We start from the raw sequence: 12,615 nt of genomic DNA on the forward strand, positions 1-12,615 counted from the left end.
GTCAGTTTTCTATAGGTTTGTTATTTACGTGACATTTGTGTTGTATTTATGGCGGAAATCAACTTCCAAGCATTTCGCCACGCAGACTGAACAGCACCATATAGTTTTATTTAGTCAATTCAGAAAAATTCATGCTAGATAACTTTTAACTTCAGGGAATCACAAAGTTGGAAAAAAAAGAATTTTAATATTCATTTGGAGAAAAAAAATTTCATTTTTATTCAAGATTAATTTATTTGATTAAAAAAATTATTTTTTTCTAGAAAATATTATTGAATTTTACAACATTCAAATAAATTATTAATTTAATTAAATAAATAATTAAATAAATATTTAATTAAATATTTAATTAAATAATTAATTAAATAAAAGTATAAAACAAATTTTTCTTTTGCTTTTAAAATTGTTTATAGAAAATTATAAAAATTAGTTGAAATGAAGAAATTTTGAAACTATGATTAAAATTCTGTAACAAATTCCTTCTTTAACGAAAAATTGAGGTTTATTATTTAACTTTATTGCTGAAGCACATATATGCCATAAAAATTCGAACCAAGAAACGGGACTGCCTTTGACGACTCATGATTGTTATGTTGGGAGAAAAATCTTGAGGAGTGCCACAAAGATGAGTGAGGAGTCGAAAGATGAGAAACAAATAGAAATAAGAAATGAAGGGTATATAGTGACTGTTTAGACAGATAATAAACGAGAAAGAAAAGAAAATAAATAAAAACCGGTATTTGCGGGGAAAAAATCGATTTATTTTTAAATTCAACTTTTTTTTGCTTAACTTTTCAGTTGCGTCTCAATAGCTTTGGAATTTTTAATTTCCATTTGAATATAAGAGAATTTTTTTATTTTTTTGGTCCTTAGTTCTGAAAGTATTTTTTTTTAATTAAAAATTAAATTTTCATATTTCTTTCGATTGAAAATTAATTTTTCTCTTATTCAAAAAAAATTTATTTGGTTTAATAACAATTTATTTGATTTAAAAAACAATTTATTTGTTTCAAAAAAATTTTCTTTTTTATATTAAATAATTATTTAATTGGCTCTATTTTAATAGTTACATTTTTTTGATTTAAAGAAAAAATGTTTTGGATTAAAAGAAAATTTGTTTAAATCGAAGAAAAGTTGTTTGAATCAAAAAAGTTTTCTTTGAATCAAATTTTTCGCTGAATAAAGAAAACTTTTGTTTTGTTTCAAAAACGTTTTTGAAAAAATTGAGAACAGAATTTTTTTTTGATATTTCATTTGAATATAAAATTTTCTTCAATGTCTATTTTTTCGATATCTAAAGTTATTTCCGTCACATGACTAAGACAATGTTTTCGAGAAACCGTGTCTGAGCAACCGAAATTAAATCAATAAAACTATTAGAAACACGAAACACGAGCCAAATTATTGAAATCTTAGTGAAATTAAAAAAATTTACAACCTTTAAATTATAGGAAAAAATTTATGACTTTGAAAATCGTTGGAAATAATTTAATTTTTTACTCAGAATTTTTCTCCACTTGAAAATTAGTTAATAAGTTTAAATAGTTAAAAATAGTTAATTTTTAATAATTAAATAATTAATTAATTTAATAATACTAATTAATTATTATTAATTATTATAATTAATTATCAAAGTAGTAAATTAAAATTTTTAATATTGTCAAAATAGTTGTTAAAATTTTTAAGCATCAAAATAGTTAATTAACAGAATTATTAATTAAAATTTTCAATGTCCAGTTTTATTAATTAGAGAAAGATAAATTAAAGACCCCGCGAGTAAAATTGTATATAATAAAAATTGTAAAGAAATTATCCAACAAATTGCTATTGATAATAATTGACTGTAATTTTCGATCAGTTGTATAATAATTAACGTCTGATTCATTAAAACAAAGTATCTTTGGATTTGCAAACTGCTAGTGTAATTTGTTTACAAAAGAAAGAAAAAAGGAAAGAAAAAAAAGAGGAAAGTTTAAATTTTCTATCATTTCCTACAGTTACTCAAGCGGTTTTCTCGCTCGAAAGGAGATGAACAGTCGGTCATAAATTGGCAAATTCTTTACGTAAGAAAACTTCCAAACCTTCGTTTTTAAATTTGCAAATAAATTTCCCTGGTAAAAATTATTTAAATTTCCAAGTATATACTTATTTATGTAACTTATAAAAAATTGATAACTAAAAAAGAAAAGTAATTATGCATAGTAAGTTTTTATTTATCTTTTTATTCGATATTGTATTTATTTATTTATTGAAAATTTAATTAAATTTGCAATTAATTAAAATAATTAAATACATTAAATTAATTTATTATTATTATTATTATTATTATTATTATTATTATTATTATTATTATTATTATTATTATTATTATTATTTATTGTTTATTATTTATTTATTATTATTTATATTTATTTATATAAATAATCTAAATTAAATATTTACAAGTGAATTTAAATTCAAATATTTAAATAAATAAATATTTAAAAGTTTTTCTTTAAGAACTAAAACAAGAATAAAAAAAACAAAAAAAATGTAATTTTTTTAATTCAGAATTAAATGCTACAATCAAATGTTATTTTTTTACCTACGTCTGACTAAAGCACGAATTATCTACTGATAAAGAAGGGAGATGATAAAGAAGAATTCATAAACAAACCTCTTTCATGTTTAAAAAAATGTTATCGAAATTCCAAAGTAACGATAAACAGTGTAAGGCATAAAAATGTTTTAAATTAGAAAAATTAATTAAAAGAAATAAAAAAAAAAATGATTTTTTATCGGTTTAATTATCACTTGTCGGTAATTAAGAATTTTTTCGATAACAATACCAATGGTAAGAAACTTCTTTACCAACCTACGGTAAATAGTCATTTGTACAATAGAAGAATTCCCCTTTATCATAATTATTTTAATTATTTTCAAATTTTTTGAAAAAAAAATTAACTTTCCAACGCTCTGCTTTATCACGTGCAATTTGTTATTATACAATTGAATTTTCCTTTTGATCAACTTTCTAAAATTTGTTGTGAGAATAAATGCCATTCAGAAATTTTAGATTTAATTCCGATTTTAGAATTTATACACATTTTATACTATTTATGCAGTTTAATTAGAAAGTTGAAAGATTATGTTAATATCACTGTATACAAATTTTAATGCAAAATAGATTTTATTAATTATAGAAAGTTATAATTTCGAAAAATTGATTTACTCCACTTTTTGAAAATTATATTCGTCTTTTGATAATTGCAAATTAGAAAAAAAAATTATTGGAAATTTAGAAAAAGAGAGAGAGAGAAAAAAATAGTAACAAATAAACAAATAAATAATATGTAGTAAGTAAAAATTGATTAAATAAATAAATAAAAAAATGAATAATTGTTTATAAATAATTAATAGTAAATAAAAAAATAAATAATAGTAAATAAATAGTGAGTAAATCATTAATGCATAATTAATAATAAATAAAAATAATACCGAAAAGAATATTCATTCAACAAATTTGGAAATTTTTGGTATTTAGAATTAATTAGAAATCTTAATTGACTCTAATAAATTTCAAATAACTTAATTAAATGAAATTGTCGCTTTTATAATAATAAATTATTTTTATCTCTTTCTGAGGTATTTAATAATTAAATTAATTTAATTCAGAGGGTTGATTTTTAATTTTTTTTAAATTAATTTTTACTTTATTAATTTTAATTTTTATTACAATACTTTTTTTTAAATGGATATTATTTAATTCAACATAAAATTCTTTAAGTATAATATTAAACGCAACTTTGTGAATGTTCTTCCTGTGGCATCACGCACTTTGCTAAGTAACGGTTATTACTTTTCACGACTACCACTTTATACTATAGATCACAAAAGCGACTAAAGCACTCACTCGAAGAAAAGAATCCGCCCTGATTTTCCACGTTTTCTCACAATTCTAAAGAAACTTTATAGCTCGAGACAAAAATGGCTTTAAAAATAGAAAAAAAAAAATTTTTTTTCTTATAAAAAAAAGAAAAGTCTGAATTGTCATTCAGTTTAATCGGTTTCTTAAATGCCTGAGCATGAAACTTATTATTACTTATATTATCACAAATAATAATAGAAGAAAAATTACCATTTTAGAAAAAAAGTGAATCGTTTGATTTAATTTACAATAGGTAAGAAGAAAACAAATCAAAGTATAAAGTTCTACCTCTTGCATATAATTTATCAGAAATTGACATTTTTCACTATTGCATTATTGTAATTAAACCAGTTATTAAAATTAATTATTATTTATATAATAATAATAATAATAATAATAATAATAATAATAATAATAATAATAATAATTATTACTTTATTATTTTTATTATTATTATTACTATTATTACAGGGCTCGGACGTGGAACGCCCAGCACGAGATAAAAGTTTTTATTTAAAACAAACCTGGCGCATATGGTTTAATATATATGAAGCGTTTTGTGCAGAAACAGCATAAGTCGATAATTCGAAATTGTTCAGGAATCAATAAAAACTGTTTTTTTCGTAAATGTTAAGATTTTTTTTAATTCGACTTTTTGCATTATATTCTACTAACCTATAAGTTAAAAAATCCAATATGATTAATTAATTATCTACTTAATATAAAAAATTAAAAAATAAATTAGCATTTGGACTTATGCTGTTTCTGCACAAAATGAAATGAAAAACACAGAAAATTTATTAAATCCAGTGAAATATCAAAGTTTTATGAAATATTTAATAACATTTATTTAAAATATTAAATTTGGATAATTTGTAGTAACATTTTATAAATAATAAAATTGTTTTAAGAATAAATTTAACCAATTTTCAATATTTTCTAATTTTAAAATAATTCAGTCACCACTGTCACTTTTTGCTTCCCATGAGTATTTTTATTTATAATACAAACTGTTTAATATAAATTATTAAAATACGTCAAGAATATCACAAATAAATATAAAACTTATCATGGACTTGTGCTGTTTCTGCACAAAATGATATTTTAATTATTTTTTTTAAGGGTTTAGAGTTTAGTCACTTATGTAATATTTTACCAGATTGAAAAGCTTCATTTAAAGATAAATTTTCAACAAAAAAGTGATTTTCGAAAAAAATGGACTTATGCGGTTTCTGCACAAAACGCTTCATATATATATATTATTATTAAATCCAGAGAAAAAAATTTATTTAAAGTAAATGAAATTTGAGTTGAATGAAAAGCACTTTCTAAATCACAATTAAAGAATTCTACTAACAAATATTAAAACTTCACTTTAATTGTTCGTAATTTTCATGAATACTTTTGATACTATTTTTTATTTCTAGATTCAGTTCGAGGCTTGTTGTTGATTATAACGTCTCTCAAGTAAAATCGAAATATTAAATTAATTGAAAAACATTTTGAAAATAAAATTCAATTAAATAATTGTTAATTTAAAAATTTCTCTTAAAGTAACAAATTAATTTTTCGTTCAATTAAATTAACTAAAAAGATTAATTGAAATTAAAATAAAGTAGTAAAAAAAATATAATAAAAGTAAAATAAAAAATATTATATAAATATACTCTAAATTTGGATTAGTAAAAGTGTTTACTAATTTGAATTAGTGACTGACTTCTTGTTTTTAAATCAGTAATCAGTAAATTTAATTAATAAATTAGTTGATATTACTATTTTTTAGTTAAATTAGTAAATACTTTAACTAATTCAAAATAAAGTAAATATTTGAACAAATTTAAATTTAGAGAGTAAATATATTTAGCTAAAAAAATTACTTTTCTTGAATCAAATAAATGCATACTTGAAGCAATAATAAATATTTACTTATGGGTCGAATAAATATTTTCTTTATCCAAGTAATTATTAATTATTAATTAATTAACTAGAATAATTTGAATGTTCTTTCATTTATTCACTTTTTTTGTCCCTTACACTCTGAAGTTGTCTCTTGTCTATACTTTTGTTTTTTGTTATTTTTAGATAAATTGTTTATTATATTATAATTTTTTGTATTTTATAATTAATTTAAAATTGTAATGACAAATAGAAATGAACAGGATTTTTTCCCCTTTTTTCATTAAAAGACTAAAATTTTCTTAAATATTATGTTTTGTCAAATTGAAATTATGCAGATTTTTGTTCTTTACTTCTAAAAAAAATAAAAAAATTATTAAACAACTGTGATTAAGAAATAGAAAAATTATTTATTTTCCATTATTTTCTATTTGAATCACAATTTTTTTTAAGAAAATTATTATTTTGTTTTAGAAAAAGAAGAAAAATATTTGCACAATTCTTATTTTTAATATTATTTTTGGAACAGGAGTTTTCACAGGAATTAAGATATTCAAAAATTTCAAATTCAAACCTTTTTTAAATTAAACATTTTATAAAAGTATTGTTCTAAAACATGAACATATAAATTGCTCCGAGTCGAAGACTCGGAGTGATCGATTTCTTCATGTTTTCTAATAATTAAAAATGACCCAGAGATAAAATAATTATTTTTTAGTATAAGAATATTGTTACTGTAACTTCATCAAAATTATTTTCATCATTTTAATTCAATTATTATTTTCTAGAATTTTAAATTATTTTTTATGAAAATAATTAAATGTTTGCATACAATTTTATTAAAATTTATTTTTAAATAATTGAATTTTTTTGGGCAATTTTATTAAAATTGTAGATATTGAAAATCATTGAAATTAGACAAATTTTTGAAAATAATTGAAATTAGGACAAGAATTTTTTTTGACATTTAATGAAAATAATTGAACTTTGGAGAAGAATTTTGTTATCTATAACGATAATTGGGATTTTTACGAGAATTTTTTTCAAATTTTGAACACAGTTGAATTTTTTTTTTTTTTTTTTTGAAAATACATAATTGAATTTCTGCAATTATTTATAATTTCTCCAAAATTGAATTTTTTTAGTGTTTTCAACAAAAATTTAAATTAGAAAATTTTTTAATTCTATTATTTTTAAAATTGATAATTTTATTTAAAAAAGGTAGTAAGAAGTTATTGTTGCTGGTTTTTATTAAAATCAAATAAATTATACCTGAACCAATAGTTTTAATATTTGAAGCAAATACCATTCAATTGATTTAAATAAAAAAATTATTTGTTTTGAGTAAATATTTATTTGCTAGTCGACAACTGAATCGGTTATTTGAATCAAATAAATTTTCTCATTCATAGTGTTAAAAATGGAATAATAGATTATACGAAATAAATAGAACAAGAAAAAAGGAAAAAATATTTCACAATTAATTATTATTCAACAGACACTATTTGCATATGTCCATAGAGTGGATTTAATTTTCTTTTCAAATCTATTTATATCGTCTAAAGATTTGAGCTTTGATCTAGTGTGGGGAGCACAACTGTTTAGTAATGATAATAATTCATTAAAATCTAAATGTGCGTCCGGCATGTTTATCCGCATACTGTTCATCGTCGAAGACAGGGCAATGTTAGAAGGAGAGTCGTGAAAATTTATCGCTCATTATCGCGGTTCAAGTGCTGTTTAGTTTCTAACGGTATGCTGCTACTTAAGTGTTGAAAATAATTATTCGATTTCGATGACATTGTCAATAAAAATACGATTATTTCCTTACACGCCTCGGAACACTGCTCAATTATTATTTAATTAATTATTTGCATTTTAATTAATGATTAATTACAAATGAAGTATTTGATTTTACTAAAGTGATTATTATTTATTTATTAATAATTAATTTGATTGTTAATTTATTAAATAATTAATGCATAGATTTGTTACATAATTAATAAATAGATTCGTTAATTAATGAACGAATTGATTTATTAGTTAGTTGATGATTTGATTTATTAATTAATTGGTAATTTGATTTATTAGTTAATTGATGATTTGATTGATTAATTAATAAACGAATTAATTTATTAACTGAATGAAAGTATTGGAAACTTTTGCCATTAAAATCCATGAAATTTTCTTTTCGAAAAGATCAAAAGTAATTAGAAAATTTTATTCCCTTTGGCTCTTTGATTGTAACTTTTAATTAAAACACGATAAAGAAAATAGAAGAGTAAAAAAATTTAATCCAATAATAAATTAACTTGATTCAATTTTAAATTCTTTGTGAATGTGCATGACATTTCAACTTTATCATAGATACATTTATTTATTTCGTTCATTATTTTTTTTCTACATTTTAAATTAACTTTGTCTACTTCTTCTTTTTTTTTGCAATTTTATCGCCGTATTCCATTAATTTTTTTCATTTCGTTCCTTTGTCTCTCACAAACTCTGAAATGGAACTTTCGTTATATAGAGAGCAAAACACAGGGAATAACAGTAGTGAAAGAAAAAAAAAAGTTTTAACTTAAGAACTCAATTTAGCAACTCTTTATCTAAAAGCATTTCGAGCCTATAATTGTTGGGACACGAACGTGAGAAATGTCTTTGAATTTTCCGCACGCCTTGACCAAGAGAGCATTTAAAAAACCGTTTTCTCGGTAGGTTTTTTATTGTCCAGTGAAGGAGGAACAAAAAAATAAATAAAAAAGAAAAAACCGCGAGTAAAATTGCAGTATTTTTATGACTTTTTCGCGTTTCTCGCAATAAAGGCAGAGGAAACCAGAAGAAGATTAACTAACGGGGTTGTATCATTCCCTATTCGCCACCTGTTGCTGCACGAGATTTTACAAGAGGATTTCTATTTTATTCTCCTGTCAGCTGTTTATAAACAGACATTTATAAATGTATATATAAAATCTGTAATGAAACTCACTCGTGTTTGCGAATCCTCTGACTTTTCCTGAATTTCGTAACTTCCAAAGCGATTCTGCAAAAAAAAACAAACAAATGATTCAAATAATTAATTATATTGATTAAATTTAGGGTAAGTCCGGGGGAGATGGCCATAGTTTTTTTAAAGTAGTGTAAAATTTATAAAAAAGCTTTTTTTGTCTAAACTTTTATTGATAATTAAACATTGAACACTTAACTTGAAAATAAAGAAACATAAAATAAAATATTTTCATTGCAACAATCTTAAAATTTACATTTTCGAAAAAGTGCATTTGGCCATTTCTCGGGAATGTCCGGGTGAGATGGCCACTACCTATAATTTTTGGCTTTTATCTTAAATTTAATTTTTAATCGTTCACATCACTTTCCTCTTTTTCTGGTCGCATTTTGAAAATTTTTCATGGGGTTCAGAGCAGTTTTCATGTAGCCACAAGTGTCAAATTCTGCATTGAATTCAATCTTCAATTAATGTCGTTCGGTTGTAACTTTTAGCACAACCTACAAATAAATCTCCATCTCTGGTGTCAATTAGATCAATTATTTTGTTCTCAGACATTTTTAATTTGCTTTTCTTGAATATTTCTCAAGTATCTAACATTAACATAAAAAAATTTTAAATAAAAGTCATTAATGGCCATCTTACCCAAAAATTCATGATAAAAGTAAACATCAAAATATTAAATAAATAAAATAATTTTTCCTTTCATTTTTCGTTTATATCGAAGCGTGGGTTAAACACTACTCAATAAAACTTAAATTTGAAAATTATGTTAACAAATAACAATATAGCAACAAGAAATCTGAAATTTTCAAATTATTTTGGACCCATGCAAAAAAAATAAACAAGGATTACACTTACAGCTTCATTATTTTTCATCAAATTATTGTTTAGATTTATTATCAATCACAAAAGGTTGAAGAATAACCCATAAAAAGTGATATTTCTTTACAAATTCTGTAAAATATTCGAACTGGCCATCTCTCCCATATGGCCATCTCCCCCGGACTTACCCTATTTATTATAAAAATAAAAAAATGATTATTAATTCTTTATTTATTAATTAAACACTAGCAACAATTCGCGCGCTAAAGCGCGGCTAACTTCTTCCTTGCTTTTTTAAATAAAATTAGCAACTTTAAAAATAATAGAATTTAAAAAATTTTAATATATTTAATTAATTATTGAAAATAATAGATTCGCAGAAGAATTTTTGTTAAAAACACTAAAAAAATTGAATTTTGCAGAAATTATAAATAATTGCAGAAATTCAATTATTTTCAAAAGTAATAAAATTCAATTGTGTTTAAAATTTTAAAAAAATTCTCGTCAAAATCCCAATTATCTTTATAAGTAACGAAATTCTTCCTAAAAGTTCAATTATTTACAAAATTTTTTCTCATTTTAATGATTTTCAATTTTTCAATATCTACTATTTTAATAAAATTTCCCAAAAAGAATTCAATTATTTAAAAAAAATTTTAATAAAACTGTACGCAAACACTTAATTATTTTCATAAATAATAAAAATTTCTCAGGAATTCAATGATTTACAAATTTTTTTATAAATTTCTTTGCAATAATTAAACTATTTTCATGTATAATAAAATTTTTTAAAGGAATTTAATTATTTTCATGAAAAATAATGAAAAAATTAAAAATTAAAAATTTTTTTGAGTTGAATTTTTTCCTTTATTTTCTAAAAATACAAAAATTTTCAATTTAATTTTCAATGAAAATTTGTAATTGAAAAATAGAATTTATAAACATTTTTTTTTCTTTAATTTTTAAAAAACTTCGAATTTTATTAAAACAATTGTTATTAAGAAATAGAAATAATGCAAATTATTTCCTTATGAAAATTGAGAATTTTCTACAAAAATATTAAGAAACGGAAATGTGTAATGTTTTTTTTAACAGAAAAGAATAACTTTTCTATTTTTTATAAATAAAAAGGAGAAAAATTTGCATAATTTAGATCAAACAAATGGCTTTAAAATTTTTTGTTAGAATAATTAAATAGAATAAATTCTTTTGACGATTTTCTTTAAATTTTTTGAAAATAAAGTTTTTTTTAATAATTTTAATTAAAAATTTGGAAAATAATTGAATTAAACAAAGAATTTTTTCAATTTTTTAATATAATCTTGTCTGTTCATAATTTTAATTGAAAATTGGATTCATTCAATTTTATTAAAATGTATTGATACTAATTGAATTTGTCCAAATAAATTAATTATTTATAAAAAATAATTGAAATTTTGAGGAGAATTTAAAAAAATTTTCAAACATAATATTGAATTCCTGCGAAGAATTATATTACTTTTGAAAATAATTGAATTGTTTTTAGAATTTTATGGAAATTTGTGAAAATAATTGAATTCTTGTGAAGAATTTTTTTTCAAAATAATATTTAAATTTTAAAATAATTTAGTAAATCTGAAGAATTTTTCTATTTATGGAAATAATTGGATTCTTGAAAAGAATTTTTTTACAGTTTCTACAAATAATTAAATTCTTTCTTTCGACGAATTTTAATAAAATTTTTAAGAATAATTACTTGTTTTCGAGGGATTTGATTAAAATTGTATTAAAAATAATTGAAATTTTGCAATGAATTTTACTATTTATGAAAATGATTGAAATGTTGCAAATAAATTTTTAAAAATAAAATTATAATTACGGTAACTAACTTCCCTTGATTATTTCCGAAAAATCTAAATAAAATTCTTTAAAAGAATTTAATAATTTTTAATAGAATGTAAAGAAATTTAAATTATTTCAAAAATTTTTAATTATTTGTTTATAAAAATTCAATTATCTTGAAACAACAGAATTGAAAAATTTCAAAAATCTTATTTTTCAGAATTTTCAAAAAAACTTTGCGAAAACTTAATTTTATTAAAAAATTTTCAATGTGTATCTTTTTTAAATTAACTAATAAAAATTTTAATTATTAATCTTCGCACAAAGAAACATGAATACATTAGAATGTGACTCTTTATAAAATTCAATTATTTATCAATTATTAAATTAAAATACTTTGAAAATTCGATTTGTTAAACAGTTTTTAATGAAATTCTTTAACAAATATAATTATTTTCAGTTGAATTTCACAAAAAATCTATTAATTCGATAATTTTTTTAAAATTTATTTACATACTATATTTGAATCAGTGACTGATTTTTTACTATCAAATTAATTATTTTTAACTAATTAAAAGAGAACAGTTTAAATATCTATAAAAATTGAAATAAAAAGCGATTTTTTAAAAACAATTTAAAATAATACAACTTTTTTTAATTTGGTAAAAAAATTCCCGGTTTTGCACAAAATTCCTGGCTTATTCTTAATTTCTTAATCATAATTTTTAAAAAGTTTCTAATTTTCTAATTTCAAATATTATTTTATTATAAATCATGAAAAAATACCTGCATTCGATTTGTCAAACAATATTTTTTAAAGAAAAAAACAAAGCAAAAGCATACACAAAAACAAACTTCAATGTGTAGACCGTCAAAATCAAATTCAGTTAGGAAATAAAAAACGAATTTCAATCCGAAAATGAACCAAAAGTAAAATTAAAAATTATACAAATCAACTAAAAACTATTAAAAGAATTTAAAAATATTGAAAGAATTTAAAAATATTGAATGAATTAAAAAAAATATTAAAAGAATTAAAAAATATTGAAAGAATTTAAAAATATTAAAAGCAGACTTAATGTTAAATTTTTGCCTAAAATGCAAAAAGAAGAAAATGGAATATTTTCGAGCGTGGAAAATAAAAAAAACAAAAAAACAAAAA

The 12,615-nt window shown here is 20.9% G+C and overlaps 1 protein-coding gene across 3 annotated transcripts in view; it reads right to left on the minus strand.

Moving 5' to 3' along the window:
- Positions 1–12,615, minus strand: part of LOC122501330 (dentin sialophosphoprotein-like) — a 172,580-nt gene that overhangs the window by 38,623 nt on the left and 121,342 nt on the right. For all 3 annotated transcript variants that reach the window (XM_043610729.1, XM_043610712.1, XM_043610721.1), the window contains one exon: positions 8,790–8,843. In XM_043610729.1, coding sequence (XP_043466664.1) covers positions 8,790–8,843 — 54 coding nt within the window. The remainder of the gene's footprint in view (positions 1–8,789; positions 8,844–12,615) is intronic.

The sequence above is a fragment of the Leptopilina heterotoma genome, unplaced genomic scaffold (genome assembly GCF_015476425.1).
Source record: "Leptopilina heterotoma isolate Lh14 unplaced genomic scaffold, ASM1547642v1 Lhet_103, whole genome shotgun sequence".
Taxonomy (NCBI): domain Eukaryota; kingdom Metazoa; phylum Arthropoda; class Insecta; order Hymenoptera; family Figitidae; genus Leptopilina; species Leptopilina heterotoma.